This window comes from Hippopotamus amphibius, chromosome 14 (genome assembly GCF_030028045.1).
Source record: "Hippopotamus amphibius kiboko isolate mHipAmp2 chromosome 14, mHipAmp2.hap2, whole genome shotgun sequence".
Classification (NCBI taxonomy): domain Eukaryota; kingdom Metazoa; phylum Chordata; class Mammalia; order Artiodactyla; family Hippopotamidae; genus Hippopotamus; species Hippopotamus amphibius.
Window position 1 is genome coordinate 56,011,614 of NC_080199.1, and position 19,582 is coordinate 56,031,195.

Below are 19,582 nucleotides of genomic sequence, written 5' to 3' on the forward strand. Positions count from 1 at the left end.
TATAGCACAGGGAACTATACTCAATATCCTGTAATAAACCACAATGGAAAAGAATACTAAAAAATTGTCTATATGTGTATAACTGAGTCACTTTGCTATACAGCAGAGATTGGCACAACACTGTAAATCAACTACACTTCAATTTAAAAAATTAAATTAAATTTAAAAAAATCCTCCCAAACTTTTTTCTTTTTAATTCGATGTTAAATTATTTATTTATTTTACATAACATTTAATTGGCAATGAGGATGGATGCTTTATCGTGCAATTGGATTCAAAGATAAGAATATAAAAAGAGGATTATAAACTTAGAAGAGTGGGATAATTTTTTAGAAAAAAATGAAAAGAATGAAAATGGACACGCAAAAGAACACCTAAGATTTTCAACTTTCCTTCCAACTTGCCCTTTGGTTATGTAGTTATAAACCCAAAGCATATGCAAATTAAAAATGTTAAATGTAGGCAAAAATACTGGCTTAAAGGAAAAAACATTACTATTTTAGTATCACTTTGCTTCCTGATTCTTTCTTAAAATAGTCTGTAAAATGATTAAAATACTTTAATCAGTACTGTCAAACTTTATTCATGCAGTCTGATCATGTTTATAAAGAAGGATGTTAAAAACAAGTAAACAACAAATCCATTAAGTACTCTAATTTATCAGCAACATTTTGTAGCAGACTATAAATCTCATACTTAACAAGAGATGCTGGAGGGAAAAAGGGTTACAAGTTTTGTGCCCAACAGAGGCACCTTAACCTCCCTGCATTAATGCCCCCTTTGCCCTCTGTCTGCCCAGCACTTTATGTGTGGTACTGAAGTTTTCTTAGTTCTCTCATATACCTGTTTCACCTTCCCAGCAGGATTCTGAGGTCTTCAGGGCGGGGGGGGGGGGGGGGGGGGTGAGAACCCTGTTTTTTTGTGTCATATTGGTGCAAAACTGGCTCACAGCAGGCTTTTAGTGTTTATGGAATAAAAATGTAACCATTCAGTTAAAAGATGCTGTTATGTAAGTTTAGAAAGAATTTTTATATGAAGAATAATACTTATCGATGCCCACACTTGATATGAAAACAGAACTGAACTAGTGTAACTGTCAGCATGAGAGATTTAGACTGCATATTTCAAAACTCTTCCATACAGATTTTTAAATAAAATCATTGTGGTATAACTTTTCTCGTGAAATCTTAACAAAAAAAAAAGGGAGCAGTTCATATATATTTTATGTGGAATGAATACTGGTAATGATTTCCTCAAAGTAGAAATTAGATCAACCATAAGAATATTCTCCTGCCCTTCAAGCTACAGAACTTTCAGAGACCTAATTTCTCAAATAGAAATCAGAAAAAATACAGGAAGATCCTTCTGGACAAACCAACCCATATAACAGCTTTAACAACCTAACACATGGATACAAAGTATTTCAAGATAAAAGCAGCTGCATGACCTAAAATCAAAAACTATCTAAGTGCTGTTCTAAATTTGCTTCTGATTTGATAAAAGACCTTAGGCAAACAATTAATCTGGATGTCTGCGTCCTCATTTACTAAATGAGAATATCCTCAAGGGGTACTGTACAATGTCGTTATTTATGAATCAAAGCAGTACTAGAAAAAAATTTAAAGCTGTCAAACCTATTAAAATATAAATTATTATTAACATAGCCATGATCTAATGAAAATAGATCCCAAAGAGCTTCGAATACTCAAAATGGCCATAGTGTAACAGCATTGAAGAAGCCAACGAAAAATGAAAAAAATTTATATTTCAATTCCTTTATTTTCAAATATCAAAATTGATTTTTGGTTGCTCTACAACCTGCTATGGGTGACTTAGGTTAGTCACTTTTCTCTCTACGCCTCCATTTTTTCCTAAAGCTATACTAGTAATGGTGCTTATATCATAGATTATGGTAAAGATTAAATAAGACAACCTCTGGCACACAGTAAACCTTAAACAAACAAACCAAAAAACCAACTAAGTAGCTGTTATTATTACAAATACTATCATCCTCGTAGCAGCTGTTGCCATGGTCATTGCCACTGTCAACATCATCATCATCATCATCACCACTCACTCCAGGAAGTAGCATACAATAGAAAGAAGCTAAACTTTGGAACTGGACAGATGCTGGTTCAAATCCTACCTCTGCTATTTATCAGTTGTAAGACCATAGCCCTCTACAAATCTTACTTCACCTATAAGATGGGGAAGTCAGCTCCATCCTAAGGATGTTTTTAGGATTAAACGCAGTCTTATAAAGTACCTAACACAACAGACGTCTCCTCAATGAAAGTTATTTTTATCTCCCTTGATTCTTTTTTACATGAATTATATAAATCTGTCAAACAATTAACACATGAGCAGATAAGAGCTGGCCTGAGCAAGATGACAACATGGTAAGGAGCCAAGGCCTGAGTTGAGAGTAATACAGAGGCCAGAGTAAACACAGAGAGACCTTCTCCAACTGTCCAAGTAACAATTAGGATGTATTTTAACAATATGGTTGCAAAGGATTTGCTGCAGGTACCAGAATTCAGTCATTCTCAAAAAACAAGTAAATGTTTTTCCCTATTTGCTAAAATAAGTAAAAGACACTTCTACAAGATAAAAACCTCATTTTCTGATCAATAACTGTTATTCAATGTACTGAGTTGCTTTTAGTGACCTGTAACATTTAAGCAGTGTATTAAAAAATAAGTTAGTCCTTATTTTTCTACTAATAAAACAGAATCAAGAATTATCCAAAACAGAGGAGAATATATTAAAATATTATGTAATTGTTTAAAGTGCATTTTATATGTAATATTAAATATGTATATTGCATAATAAGGAATTTGACATTATTGTGTCAGATAAATTAAGATTCTAATAGGAAGAGAGTTCCTGGTTTAGAAAAGTTGAAGAAAATTATTTGAAGTTCCCCATCCTGGCTTTCTACTCCCCAAATTATCACTACATAGTCTCACATCAGCCAGACATAAAAACTTAAATTTATTTGTAGTTTAGCTAATATGTAACAGCTTATATTTGAGAAATGCAAGCAATGTATAGTGACTTAAAAGTCTTCCTCTCCAGCTCTTTGGAGTCACAGGACAATAAACAGAATCAACAATAAGAATGTCAACAGATGACTGAACCTGGTGTACCCCCCCCAAAAAAAAAAAAAAAAAATTTAAAAAAAAAAATGGAAAAAAAAAAAAAAGAATGTCAACAAGTAACATAAGAAAAAAAATGAGAGTGATGGATTTTTAAAGGGTTAGAATATCAAAAATGTAGGCTTTTTTCATGTTATTTTACCTTTAAAGACAAATGAAAATTAATATGGTAGCAAAAAACCTGAATCTTCTTATTTCTCCCTAGGTATCATAATGTCATATAAATTTTCATATTTCTGTTCTTTAACCTATTTTTCTTTTCAAAAAGTGCCTATAATCTGTTTAACAAAGCAATTGCATAAAAAATATTTGTTACCTTCACATTAACAAGTGGATAAGTTACAGTATGTAAAAATGTAAATGTCAACATTTTCTTGACAGACTGTAACATTTATTTCATCAGTACCTCTCTCCTTTTCCATGTCCACTCAATTCACTGACATCTTACAGAAGCAAATAGCCAATAAACAAAAATGATTCAACTTGGTTAGTACTTTTTAAAGCACACTAAAGTCTATCAATTTGGCAAAGTACACACGCGGAAATAATGTTGACAAGAACCCATGAGGCAATCACTCAGGGCATACTGATGAGAGCAGGAGCTGGATTACCCCTTCTGGAAAGCAATTTGGAGATATATGTGTATTAAGATTCTTGAAAATGTCTAGACCCTTTGATTATATTTCCAGCATTCAAGTCTAAAAAAAAATCATCCAAGATAATAACAAGATATAAACACAGAGATATTTACCAAAGAGTTGTTTATAACAGCGAAAACAGAAAGAATCTGAATGACCAACCACACGTGAATGTGGGTTAAAGGGGAAGGTTAAATCTATAATGTCACATCTACTCGATGAAATACTGTTCAGACACTAAAAGTCATATTTTTGAAGAATATCTAATGTCACAGGAAAATGCTCCTGAAAAAACATCAGGTTTAAAAAAAAGCAGACCGTAAAACTTTATACGCGTGGTAAACCATTTTTGTAAAAATTACTGTAAGTGATTAAATAGATATGAATATAGGCATAATAGAAAGAAATACAGAAAATATTCACACTGTTGGCCTTGAAGGGGAAGATAAGGAAATTCTATATTCTTCCCTATGCTCTTTATCACTTGCTCTACTATACTATCCTTCTTTACTCTCTTCATTTTGTTTCCCCCACTAAAACGTAAGCTCTATGATGGGAGGAATTTGTTTCTTTTGTTCACTGTACCTAGATAGTGCCTGACACACAGCAGCCATTTCAATAAATATTTGTTAATCAGCAAATACTACGTGTGTATACACACACATGTATCCATAAAATCAGCATTTGTGACTTTATTAATCAGAAATAAACATTCTTTTGAAAGAAAATATAAATTCCCTACTACAGAATTATTAACCTAATTCTGACCTTCAAGAGTAGCAATTGAGTCCAACCTCCCATTTTATCATCAATTATCCATAATCCTGCATGAAAATAAGCAGTTTATGGCCATGACCTCCATCTCGGATTTGGGAGTTTTGTCAAAGTTTCCAGCTGAGATGTCAATTAGAAATTACTTGGGCATCAATCACATGTGCATACGATGTCAACCACACTGAAAACCCCAAACTTTTCCTCCCTAGCACCCACCATATGGCCACAGGTATTTCTCATCTATGTTGGCTCACCTAGGTCAGGAGACCTCACCTGATAATAAATGGAAATACTGCCTCTCCCTTGATCCCAGACATCAAATTCAATGGTTAAGAATATTAAATAAAAGAAATTTCTAAATAAAATTAAGACCTTTCAGTCTAACAAACATGAGTGGCTGATAATCAGTTGGTAACTTCATATATTTAGAATTCAGATGGGAATTATTCATTCTGATGACTCAAAATTAATATCAAAAAGACAGATATCTTTTCCATTGGAAAGCCCTCTCCATCCAGAGACTATTTATTCTTAACTTACTAAAAATTTTAACAAGGTTCATTTTCCAAAGGAGAAATCTATCATCAACTGTAAGTGTCAGTTTTTAGATGCCAGAGATAACCAAAATAGTTACATTCTAGTGGAGAAGACAGGCAATAAACATGGAAACAAAGAAATAATTAGGTTAATTCAGAGAGTGATAGGTGCTTTGAAGATAACACTGCATATAGGAAAACAGAGTTCATGTGGAAAGGGCATGGGTGTGATCACTGATTATAGGATGTTCTGAGAATTTACCATCTGAATGATGAGAAGGCAGAAACATAGATCTGGAAGAAGGTTATTCTAAGCAAAGGAAATAACAAGTACAAAGGCTCTGAGGCTGGAAAGCACTGGTCTATTTTTAAGAGAAAAGGTCACTGTGGCTGGAGTCTAGAAGGCAAGGGAAAGAAGAAAGGAGATGAGGTTGACAAGGTTGGGTCCTGTAGAGTGTGGTGGCTGCGTTAAAGGGTGTGGATTTTATTCTGGGTGTGACAGGATTGCATCGCTTTAGGCAAGGAACTGATAGGATCTGATTATGAACAAACAGCAAAGAATATTAACTGCCAGGAAATGAGAGAAGAAAAAAATATGAAAATCAGATAAAACCTCAATAAATAGTCTGAAGCAACTTCAGAAACTGAAGAAAGGAATAACATGCCTATATCTCCATCGCAGGCTCTGAAGGTGTCAGTGCATTACCGCACCCTAAATAGCTGACATTTATCATGAGTAGGATTAATTTTAAAAAAAAGTATACAATACTACCATACATTTACATAGCACGTTAAATATTTTATAAATGGTAAAATAGATATCAACTGAAAATATGCTTTTTAGAATGGCAGGGATAAATATAATGTCAGTTTTGCCTAAATAATTTACATTATGCTTCAAGAAATAAATCTTTAGCTAATCAATAAATTTAGTTACCTAAAACAACACCATTTCTGAGATTTCTCAATAGCCAAAGTTTTAAACTGTCTTTAAAATAATATACATACAAAAATCCCTTTCTCTTCCTTAGTATTTGCATTGCAACAATCATCCGGATATAAAATTCACTCAAAACTGTGTTTTTACATCTATGCTCTACTAAACAAAGCCAGTTCTTGTCACTTAAATATATTCCTATCCCCTCGCCTCTATATAGGCTGTGGTCTCATTTTCTTATCTCTCTCCTCAGCTCCTCACTATCTCAACTCAAATCCCATCTCCTCCCTTTCATCCTCATTGGGTCCAGAAAAGAGGCAAGCATTGTAAAAACATTTTTTTCCATTTGTAATTAGAAATAAAGTGAACCTTTGGCTTTATGTGAATAAAATGGATTTTTAAAAATGTATTTGTGTGCTTCATCCACAAAGGATTACTTTTTTAATTATTGGAAATCTGAACTTCTCAGATTTTCCCACCATAGGATGCTGTTTCATCACCATTGTTTAAGGTAGTGATTGCCAAATCACTTTAAGCATATTTTTCCTTTTGTAATTAATAGTCTACATGACAATGTGAATATTCTGGTCTCCAAAAATTCTTTCACTCAGTGTTTCCTTACAATTTCACTCTCTTAATTATAAAGTAATAGTGTATACTCCTGGGAAAGCTTCAGATTTAAAGAACGGTGAATGTTCCTTCCTTGCCCCACCCCAAATGCCCAGTCACACCTCCACAGAGGTAAGCTTTGTTTACTGATTCTTGTGTTTCCTTCTGGAAATTTTCAATGTATTCACAAACATTTACACATTTCTTCTTCTTCTTTTTTTTTTAATCATAAATGGGACCATATTATATATGAAGGGCCTGTGCTCCGCAACAAGAGAAACCAGCACACTGAGAAGCGCACATACCACAACAAAGAGTAGCCCCCACTCACCACAACTAGAAAAAGCCAGGGCACAGCAACAAAGACCCAACACAGCTATAAGTAAATAAATAAATAAAGTCATTCAGTCAATATTAAAAAGAAAAAATGGACATTAGCAAATTCTTTAATCTTTACCAATCTGACAGGTGAGAGAAAAAGCAGTTCACTAGTGTTTTAATTTTTATTTTTATAAACAAGAAGGTCAAGCATCTTGCCACGAATTTATTGAACATTTGAAATCTTTTCTCTATGAAATGTTTAAAGTCTGTCCTTTTTTCTATTAGGTATTCCTAACAAAGAACAATATTTAATGTTTTAAGCAACACATTTGAAGAAATGTACAAGCTTCATTATAATATTCAAAAAACATTATTTTAATTGGTAACCTGCATCTAAGCATTCTCTCCAAAAAGCTGTAGTTTCTGGAAGTATATATCTAATTTCACTATGTTTAATATACCTTTATATACTTGACCTTTAGATTGAGAATACTTTAATAAATGTGCAAGAGAATTTCCTATGTTAAAATTTCCTTAATTCTTTCAAAAAAAATAAAATTTCTATGGGCAATTAACGGAAAGCAATTGAAAATTAAGATATCAGCATATTGCTCTTCAGCTAACATTTTAGAACCACGAATTTCAATTGTGGCTTCTTATTTAGTACCAAACTAAGAAGGCAGTTCCAAGAAAAGGGAAACCAAAAACCTAAATTAAATCTGTCTAGAGAAAGTACAGTACATCCATCTTTCACTATTATATGAGCTACTGTTTTTCTACTTTAAAAATCAATTTCTCAAAGCCCAGGAGTAAACCACCATGTGTTGGGGTGTGATAGGCACTTGCCTGATCGATGTAAAAGGCCGTGCCTGCCCGGATCTCTCGCCGCTGTTTGAGATCAGTTTCAGTGGTGTCTCTTGACAAGGCAATGTATTCGACCTCCCGTTTGGTCAGCTCCTGAAGAGCAGAGAGTGAAGTTACTCCAAAATAAAATCAAGTTCCAACATATGCTTTGGAGCCAGTTATCTGACAATGTCAATCTACAGAAGAGCATTTTAAATGTAATTCTAGATTAAAGCCTTTTGAGCCTCAGCTTTAAAGAAAAATGCAATAAATTCAGCATTAATCAAAATACGTATATATTTCTCCTCAGAGCTCTACTTTTACTGTACCCAATAATTTATGACTTAATTACTTACTACTTAAGCAATAATCAAAATTAGATCTTATAAATCTTAACGTCTCCTGCAGAGTTCTTTTCAAATATCAAGAGTAATAATTTGGCTATTATTTGATTTTCACACAAACAATAGTCATCTCTGTAAGTAGAGTTCATCTTTTTTTAAAAGGGTGATTTAAATTAATTTGCTCCATGAACCAATGTTTACCAACTATATACTCATACAATATGTTAGGTATTTAACATGAAACTAAGGTAAATATCAACAGTCAGGAAAGACACATACATAATTATTCAGGAAGGAAAAGAAGAAGAAAGATGAGAAGGAGGAGCGGGGTAAGGGGGTTATTATTTCATACACACAAAATAAATTTGATTTGAAGCAGAAACCATCCAGAATCCACTTCCTTTAGAATAATTAATCTATCCCTAAATTAATTTTGCCTGACATGTAACAACTATGGACAAAAAGTTTTTAAAATTATCCTTGGTTTTACAACACTGAATTAAAAACAATGACATGCTCCAATCCAACAAGGCATGCAATATGGTTTTACTAAACAGGAAGACCAAATTAATTTACTTGACAAGTATAAAGAAAAAAGTTGAATGAGCATGCCATTAACGGTGAAAGAGGATATTTCCACACAATATGGGGTTTTTTCCTCCACCTTACCTCCATGTGATGTTGACAAAAATATATTTTTATTCTCATTTAGTTTTTTTAAATGTGCCTGTTCCCACGCACCCATAAATTTCAGTATATGTGGAAAGAAGGGAAAACATTTAAGACTTTTAAATAGAGAAAACATACACCATAGTGGTGAAGATGTGGTGATCCAAATGATGTTTCTCTAAATAAGAATGAATTGCCCATGAGAGCACAATTTTGGAGAAAAGTAGCAGGTTCTCTTTTAACAGATACCTCCTTCTGGCTTCTGGAACACATGACAGTGCCTTCCTGTCTTGTTTCATTAATTGGCTGAATATGATCTCTGTCACTGAAAAACCCTGTCATTCACATTGGTTGACAAAGAGGTGTGTGCCCCTTACTGTTAAACTGTACTACAGTAGCACCCTGAACTGCCACACGGAGGATGTTATCCTCACTCTTGAGTTTCCCGGGACTCATCATCAGCCAAGACAAGCACCAAGGTCTCCCCAGCTGCTGCTTCACAGAAGTGGTACCAGCAAGTTCACAAACAGCACCAGGAGTGGCAGACTGGGGTGGTGGTAGAGTTCTGTTGAGTTTTTTGAACTGTCTACAAAACTCATTTTATATGACTGAAATATGAAATAAATACAACTATTAAATTATTTCTATTTAATTTCTCACTGGTCCAACAGTCTTGCTGCCAAATTTCTGCCTTTAAAGATGTCATCTACTCTGGCTATTACTAAACATAGGATCTTATATCTATGGCAATAGCACCCATTGCAGAGTTTGGAAGGCAGCTTAGGCTAGTAAGTTTCCTTACATGTATTTCCACATCCTAAAGCTGCCTCAGCTCTAATTCACAATTTAAAGTTTGGTGGTGGTTGTTTTTTGACTTGAGTTGCATTTTTGAGCCAACAAGACTCTATAATCTCCTAACCTAGCTCATTCCACATTCCTGACAAGTTTCAAAGTCTTGCCAGAAACAAAATCTGAGATATTGTGGCCTTTGAAAAAAGCGAGGTAGCAAGTGCACATCTTAAAACTAAAGAGGTTCTAGACCTGGGAATAAGACACTTTTGCCTTGTGTATTAATACAGTGAGGATAAAACTACAATGGCACATTGTACCTCACAAACTGGTTCTAGGAACAAACAAAAGATGAAATTTATGAGCTACAGGGAGTTAGGTTTTGATATGTCCATTGTATTTTTATCATTCCTGCCCTACATAATTTTGAAAGTACCAAGATAAATTCACCACTGAAATGAAAGAGTACATGAAGTATATTTCAGTAGCTTAGAAATCAATTATTTAATATCAAGTAGCAAAAGGAAGCTTTAGGTAAGCTTTTTCTCTTCATCCTAAAAAGTATCTTTGGAACAGACCAACTTCATCTGATAGTATTCTTCCTTGAATCATTAGAGCAATGTCTATTAATGCCAACAAAGCAGTAGAAAACAAGTACAGTAGAAATTTTTTTATTTGGGTTGAGATTTGAATATTTCACCTCACTTCGCAACCATACTCAGAGAGCTACACACATTTGAGAGGATAACATGTCAGAAGGGGAAGCAATATGAGATCTGAAGTCTAGCGCCATCATTTACTCGCTCGATAAACCCTGAGTAAGTTATTTAAACTCTGTGAACTCGTTTCCTCATCTATTTAAAGAGAAAAAAAAAGAGTGCATGTAACACATAAGAGAGATTCTGTTATCCTTAGGCCCCCTTTAAAGACCACATAACATCAAACATTCAGAAGAGTTATTTGACATTTCAAAATGTGGACCGAAGATAAAAGACTGTTTCCTGAATAGTATAAAACCACACTTTGTTTCGTAATCTCAGAGTTGCTGATTCTATCTGCTACGCATTGCCTGAATTTAGACAGGTCTCTTTCCTACTGCAAGTGGAGGATTTTCTTCTTACAGCAAACATTTGCTAAAGCTATGAAAGGCAAATATACATTTACATCCCAAATAACTTATTCTAATTGCTTTATAAACAAATCACCCTTGAACATCAACATTTTAAAATAATGACTAATCCTGACATTTTTGTAAATTCTTGATTTATTTTACAAAATAGCTTATCAAAGTTAAGACCCTTAGGAATCCACAAGAATCCACTGCTTACCAGGTACTGCATAGCAATAGAGCGTCGAAGAGGCCCAGGAGGTCCTATTAGAAAGACATCTTGCCCTAAAAGATCCTTCTGCATTATCCATCTTAGATGCTGAATTATCGGCTGAGCCAGAGAGTCTGAAACTTTAAGGTGGAAAAAAGGTAAAATGAAATGAAAATCAGACTACTACATATAATAAAGTCTTTTGTATGTGTTGAATATTCCATATTTGTTAAACTTTGTTTAATCACTCAGGAAGGTCATGAAAGAATTCAAAGATCAAACTAAGAACACTTGCCTAGGATTAAAGCTGTCTGTCCCGCCCCCTCCACCAACAGCATAATCTTGCTAGGGTGGTTCCCCCTATCCTCCCAGAAAAAAGTTAACATTTAATCATTGGAAAAAATAAAGATAAATTTCTGATTTTCTTAACCATGGTGAGAAGATCAAGGACAAGGTTTTAGGCAGACTGGTTGGTGTACCACATCACTGCGGTCACACTAAAGCATTTTATAATTTCCCCAAAGCAAGTGCTTCTACATCTGAAAATCAGGAGACTCATTACCCAAGTGGAGGTACTTGGCTTCTCTCATGTTCTCTCTGAAGCCTCTATACCATGCATGGGGGCAAAAACTGGTTCCTGGAAGGGGACTTGAGAACAATTCTTAGCTATTACAATGGTCCTATTGCCCACTAAAGGGACACTGCATCAATATATATCTGTGTATTGAAATTTCATGGAATCAGGGAGAGACAACTGGGGAAAAATGTCCTTAGGAGTGCAATAATGAAAAACAGATTGAAAAACATTGCCCCAGGACCTGCACCTTTGAGAATCTCTCAAGGAGCGCCACAGAGCTAGGAAGCAATTCACCTGCACCTCATTCTTAATTATCAGGTGTCCACTTAACTATTTTTTTTCCTACTCCAGGCTTAAATCTTTGTGATAAAAAAAAAAAAAAAACCTGGAAGAAAAAACACCTCTGATTTCCCTATCAGTAAAATTACACAAAATTCCCTATGTTGTAGATCTACCACCTCTTCTTACTTTAATATCAAATATCAAATATATAATTGAACAAACACTTCGGGTATTTTCTTCACATGTTCACAAATCTCAGTTTACTTTGGCCACAGATCAGTCTTCTCTACACCATTCTTACAGTTTTATGTTGCTTCCTTGTATTCACCTTTGGCAATGTGCCTGACCTTTCATTACCTGGACTTGACTATTTAAAATATGAAATTTCCAAAGTTCTATTAAGGTAAAGCCAAGTTGGTCTCTTTGGCTTTCTCCCATCTTTTATTATTTCTAGCTATTTGTAACTATTCATAATGACAGAGTCTCAGCATAGTTCCATTCCATTTTGAATGCCTTGACCTTGGAACTCATATTTATTTTCAAGACTTTTTTTTTTTAAACGAAGGCAGCATTTCGTAATCAAATGTGAGGTCTTTCCCTCACAAGCTGTCGGTGTTAACAAAGTGCTGAAGTTTAGGAATAATTTCTCCTTTTCTTAGCAAACTGAAGAAGAATGAAAATTATAATAACAGAGCAGTTTGTATACCAATGTACTTTCTTACGTAGGAGAGAAAGGCATGGAGACCGAGTTATTGAAAGCCGGACCCAGGGAATTGTGTAGAACTTTGAGTGTGTTCGTGGGAGTGTCTTCCACTCAACATGATCCTCACGTACTGAGAACCGCTGCCCTTGGTCATATCTGATAATTCTCAGCAACCCCTTCCTTGGCTCTTACCACTCAACAGTGGTTCTCAACCAGTGGCACCAGTGCCGCTACGCTATGCCTGCCAGAGGCATCTGGAAACATCTGCCTCTACATTTCAATTCTACATAAGTTTCTTAATATGGATAAGCTGCTTCTGAACTCCGTGACTGGCCCTGTAGTCTATGCTATAGCCCCACAAAGACCTCTTCTTTTCCCTTATTTTGTCGTTCCTTAATAACATAATGATAGTCATAATTTATTGCATTCCTGTCATGTGCTGGGTAAAAATAAATATGATTTTTCATACTCTCATTTATATCTCCCAACAACCCTAGAAGATAGCAGACTACCGCATGTAAGGATACAGTCTCAAGCCAAACCGTTTAAATCCCAACTCTGCGGTTTACTGTGTGATCTTATCAGTTATTTAAATTCTCTGTGCTCAGTTTCTCCATCTGTATGGCGGACATGATAAATGAACTTACTTATAGGGTGGTTATGAGGATTAAATTAGGCACTTAGAACAGTGTCCACGAGTAGCATAAGCATTTGTTAAATATTTATTATCCCCATTTTATGAGTAAGAAAATCAAAGTTCTTACAGTGGTATCATTTGTCCACAGTTGAAAAGTGCATAAACCAAGATTCAGACCTAAATTGAGTCCAAAGCTTGCACTCCAGCCATTATGTCCTTCTGCTCCTCCAAAAACTTTTTTAACAGGCTCCATCTTCAGGTCCAAGACTTTCCCTCCAAGTATGAACCTCCCAGGGCACCACCAAATTTAGTGGACTTGCTTTTATGGGCTCTAATTCTATTTCTTGGATTTTGATGATACCAATGATACTGTCTTTTATTAAAATTTCATTTTGTTTATATTATGTTATATCAGAGAACTCACCTCTTTAAAAAAATCCCATTTCACTTATTCATATTTCAGTATAGTGTATTTTGTCGAAGAAAATGTTTGACTTGTCAGGAAGTCGCATTAAACTACTCAGAGAAAGCATTAGGTACTGCTGTGGGGTGTCTGTGGTGTATTTTACATTAATGCTTGAAACTAGCTATATTTTTAGGATGGCCTCAAGAAAACATGAGTCATACTTAAAAGTGTTCCAGAAATAGAAACAAGATGTAAGACTGTACATTATGAACATCTGCAAAACAAACTGCCAGACTGCTGTGCATAACCTAATATAAACACAGCCCAGTGCACGAGAGAAATTCCCAACCTCAATGCTTTCAGGCACAAGATGCTACTACCTTTCAAGAACCCACATAATGATAAACTGATGTCAGAGTAACACCAGAGAGCTTGACCCTATGTTCTGTGATTTCCTCCTCTATGTAAAAATAAACATCTGGTTCATGTTGAGCTAAATTCCTTATTCAATTTCTAGCCAATATGTGTTTCAAAAAAATAGCTACTATTTTTGCCCAGGAATATTCAAGGGCTTTAAAATAATTCTATTAAAGGAAGGTAAATTATATAATTTTCTCCCTCCACAGATTCAAATTTGTCATATATATAAAGCTTAAGATTAAAATTTCAGAAAATTATGCAGAGTTCAAATTCACTTTTAATAAATCCTTCAAAACTAGTGACTTTTTCTTAGTATCCCAAGGGGCAGCATAATATAACGGAAAGAAAAAGCCTCTGAAGCCAAACAGACCTAGTTGTGATTTCTCATCCTGTCCTTTTATCAGTGTCCTTGTACAAGAATTCTGAATCTCCCGGGCCTAAATTTCTTTATTTTCGAAAGAGAGATAATAATACTTACTGAGTACAGTAATTGTGAGGGTTATAGGTAAAGCACCTGGTCCAGCCTCTCAGCCAGTGAGAACCAGGTGTGGTAAGATATTAAAGGCCCAATCTCACCTGCACAGTCCTCTACCTGGCATGTGGCCTAGACAGCAGGCTGCACAGTGTGGACTTACTGGTCATGAATGAGCTTCTGGGTTTACACTCAAATTACCTTCTGGACCTAGAGCCCACCCTGGAAAAATAAATGAGAAAGGAAACTACCTAACTGCTACAGCCTATGTGAGGTTCTTTCCCAGGGCATTTCATTTTGTTCACCACTGTCATCCTATAAAATTGCTCAGAATCTGAACCCAGGCTCATCACACACCCCTGCATGCATTACCACCACACAATGAGAGCTTTCAAAAGAATCAAGTGCATGCTCATTTACTAAACTGTGACCTATCTATCGTGTATCATTCCATACTAGGATATAATGGACATCAGGGGAAAAACAGGGAAGCAAGGGACATAATACAATATGTTTAGAACCAAAGTTCTCATTACTTACCACATGAGCTAACTGAACTAAGAAATTAAATCATTCACACAGTTACATTTATTAAGGGTCTTCTATATGCTCAGCACCAAGAACACAAAGATAAATACAAGATATTTTTAGATGTCAAAGGAAAAAAACGCATATATATAAAAGGCTTAGTTTATATAAGCCACTCATCTATAAAGTGGGCTGATGGGTCTGATCCAATATAGATAGCTGTAATCAAAATTAAATAAGAAGTATAATACTGTCCAGTACAGTACTCAGCATAGAGAAGGTATTCAGTTTTTCTTAAAATTGAAAAAAATACATCAATGTACATTAAATAAATTAGAGCATATACATATATAAGTATCAAGCTATACATTTTTTGTGTAGAGACGTTAGAATAAGAGTGTTTATGCATATTTTCTTGTATTTGCATAGAGAAACACAGGAAGAGGAGGAAATATTTCCCAATTCATTCTATGAGATCAGTACTACCCGAGTACCAAAATCTGACAGACATCACAAGAAAGTCCACCACAGTTATAGACTGAATGTTTGTGTTCCTTCAAAATTCACATGTTGAAATCCTAACTGCCAATATGACAGTATTATCAGGTGGTCTTTGGGAGGCCATTAGGTCATAAAGGTGGAACCCTTATAAACTGGATTAGTCCTCTTATAAAAAAAGACATAAGAGCTTGCTCTATCTCTCCACTCTCTCTGCCATGTACAGATACAACAAGAAGTCAGCAGTCTGCAACCCAGGAGAGGGCCTCACAGAACCCAACCATACTGGCACCCTGATCTCAGACTCTAGCTTCCAGTTAGGCTTTCACTCCTAGGTGTTTGCACAAGAAAAAAGAAAGCATATGTTCATACAAAGACTTGTACATGAATGTGCAGAGCAGCTTTAAGAGCCTCAAAATAGTAACAATGATGTCCAACAACAGACGATGGATATATATATTGTATTTCATACAATGGAATACTACTCAGCAATAAAAAGGAATAGACTAACATGAAAGAATCTCAAAATAATTATGCTGAGTGATAGAAGCTAGACAAAAACAGAATACATGTTGTATACATAAATTTTACATTTATATAAAATTCTAGAAAATCCAAATAAATCTACAAAGTAGATCAGCGATTCTCAGAAAATGGAGGAACCAGAGGACATTATAAAGGGGCACGAGTAAACTTTTCAGAGTGATGAGTTTATCTGATTAGTATTTTGATTACAGTGGTGTTTCATGGTTATATACTTATGTCAAAACTTGGGGAATTACACATTTTAAATATGTGCAATTTGTTATATGTAAATTATACTTAGTAACACTTTCAAAAAAGATTAGAATTAATATGTTAACAGTACTTATAATTAGGCTTACGGATGATTTGGGTTTTATTCTTTTTTTTCAGTGTTTCCCATGTTTTCTGTATTGATGTTTTATTTTTGTAATAAGAACAAAAAGTTATATTTCTTTTGAAAAACCATATTGCAAAGTAATCACAGCCATACTAGAAGTAGAGAGGAACTGTGATACACAGAGAAAGTAGCAATATGATGGGTGACATATATTAGAATATTGTGACTAATCAACAGATCACAATTTAATACCCCAAATTCAATTTGCAATTCAGCCTCTTGAAACACTTATCCATAAGGTATTGCTAAATTGTGATAATTTACGAAAGACATCCTGTTGGTCTTAATGTAGCTAGTCACAGGAATGACCTTTAGTTATGAACACAACTCAGATGAACCAAGAATTTTTAGGTCCTGTCCAAGGAGTCAAATTCTTTAAAAAAAGCAGATATAATAGATGTGTTTTCTAATTTAATAAAGTTTCACTTTAAACATGGGGGATTATTAGCTTTTGGTGTTTTTTTAGCTTTTTAAAATTACAATCTAATATATGCTTACTATAGCTAAGAAAAAATAATCCAAAAATGTAAAAAGAAAGATTAAATGATCCCTTCCACTTTCAACTCCACTCCTAACCCAATGTCCCAGAAAGAAGTCAAAGAGCCTGGAGTGCAACCTTCCATGTTTTTCTTTTTACACAGGGAGACATATAAAACACCTACAAAGGGTGTTACAAGTTTCTTTTTGTTTGTTTTTTTTAAACAAAACCAAAAATTGTATCACACTTTATATACTACTCTGCAGTCTTCAATTTTCTTAACAATATCACATGGACACCCTCTAGGTCCCCAGATACAAATTTAATTTATTCTTTTTTAACAGCTGCAGAAGTTTCCATAATATATCTATACAATAATGTATTCAATCACTCTTCTATTGATACATTCAGATTGCTTCTAGTCTTTGTCACCATCAAAAAAACAACAAAATGCTGCAATACAATTGTATACAAATAACATTTTTATGTACTGATTTTTCCCTTAATGGATAGAACCTAAAAAACTACTACATCAACAAAGTATTATTTTATTTTATTTCAAATTTTTATTGGAGTATAGTTGCTTTACAATATTGTGTTAGTTTATACTGCACAGCAAAGTGAAGCAGCTATATGTATATATATATTCCCTCTTTTTTGGATTTCCTTCCCATTTAGGTCACCACAGAGCACTGAGTAGAGTTCCCTGCACTAAACAGTAGGTTGTCATTAGTTATCTATTTTATACATAGCATCAATAATGTATATATGTCAATCCCAACCTCCCAATTCATCCCACCCCCCTTTCCCTCCTTGGTATCCCATACATTTGTTCTCTATGTCTGTGTCTCTATTTCTGCTTTGTAAACAAGATCATCTATACCAATTTTTTCAGATTTCACATATATGCATTAGTATACAATATTTGTTTTTCTCTTTCTGACTTACTTCACTCTGTATGACAGTCTCTAGGGCCATCCATGTCTCTACAAATGACCCAATTTTATTTCTTTTTATGGTTGAGTAATATTTTATTGTATATATTTTATTTTAATAGCTACTACCATATTACTTTCCAAAGAAGTCAAATGAATTCACACTTCCATAGCAATGTATGAAATGCCATTTCCCTGCAAACTTGTAGGTACTGGACATTATAATACTTTTTAATTTTGGCCCAAATGATGTACGAATATTACTATCTTATTGTATAATTTGCATCTAACTATTAAGTAGGGTTAGAACACATGTACATATACTTATTAGCCATTTGGTTTTCCTGTCCTGTGGCATGTCTTTTTAAACCCTTTGCCTATTTTAACTGGATCATATAATGCTTCTCATCAATTTATAAGATATATCTGTATGTTAAGTGTATTAAACTTCTATTGTATATGTTGTATATACATTAAAAATGTGATTTTTAAGTTGAGTTTACTACTTGAATTCATTTAAACAATGTCATTAAAGGTAGTTAAATTGCCAGGCAGATCCAAAGAAGCCTACTGAACATATTATGTAGTTCAAAAACTGTAAATCTGCAATGAAAGTTGCAGAAAGCAACAACAGTCAATAAATAAAAAATAAAAAAGCAATAAAACGCATCAAAAAATTTTAAGTCATCTTCAATATGGTACTTGGGAGAAAGAAGATTAAAGAAAAGTTAGGCACTGAATAAAGATTGCTGCAGACTCCAGAGGAGACCTCAAGGCGTGTTAAAGAGGTTGAAAAGTTGATGGGACTCTTCCTTTTGAGGGCTCCATTCTTAAAAATATACCTAAAGATATTTCAAATGAAATCATTTTCCTGAAGTAAATCTTATGTAATGAGAGGCAATTAGGGTAAGAGTAAAAATAAGGCAAATCTTAAGGATTGAAGGCCTTGCTTCTTGGATTGTTTTTCAAGCACTATTAACTAAGGGAATCTTAGGTAACACCTCCCTGGAGGGCTTTTGTGTAACCTTTGTCACTGATTCATTAAAACTGACAAGTAGCTGCAATGATTGTTCCATATTATCTACCCTGACACAAAAATGACATAGTTTTTCTGTGCTATTCTGTCATTTAAACATTGATGAATTTCTCAAACCTCTTAAAATTATTTACAAACTAAAGACAAAGGTTTTCTCCCCCTAAAGAAAGCTTTCATCCTGTTAATCATGCCCAAATTCACCACTTTAGGAGCACAATGTTGTAATTCTTGCAGCAAATCTTTGTGGGCCTAATTGCTTAGATAAGAGTTCAGTGTGTCCAGTAAACCTTAAATGACCTCACATATAATTGGTTCACTGACTGCAACAAGAAGATTATATAAGGAAGCAGAAATATAACTGAGGTCAGGTTTAAAGTCATCTATTGAAAACCTGCTACCCTGGAGCACCACTTCATAAGTCAAACCTTGGAAGAAATATCAGCTTTGATACAATAAGTTTAACTTCAAGCACAAAAACATGAAGGAACCCCTTTTCAATGGCTGCCAATTTCAACCAAGCCTTTAGATTTGGTTTTCATACAAAAAAGAAAAGCTTCAATTATCCACTTCAATACTTGCAGGGGAGAGACTAGGGACTAAGATGATAAGTGGAAGTTATAATGGTCAAGGCAGGAGGTGACAAGACCTAGATAATAAAAAAAAAAAAAAAAAAAAACAGTCCAACTCCTATGTCTATTATGTCCCAGGCACTGGGCTAGATACGGGAGCGAAAAAGACATCCTGCTATGCC

The 19,582-nt window shown here is 34.4% G+C and overlaps 1 protein-coding gene across 1 annotated transcript in view; it reads right to left on the reverse strand.

The window, feature by feature from the left end:
* VWA8 (von Willebrand factor A domain containing 8) overlaps positions 1 to 19,582 on the reverse strand; it is a 340,198-nt gene that overhangs the window by 288,936 nt on the left and 31,680 nt on the right. The window contains exons 3-4 of the mRNA XM_057707109.1: positions 10,947 to 11,077; positions 7,820 to 7,930 (exon numbers count right to left, since the gene is read on the reverse strand). Of these exons, the coding sequence (XP_057563092.1) occupies positions 7,820 to 7,930; positions 10,947 to 11,077 (242 nt within the window). The remainder of the gene's footprint in view (positions 1 to 7,819; positions 7,931 to 10,946; positions 11,078 to 19,582) is intronic.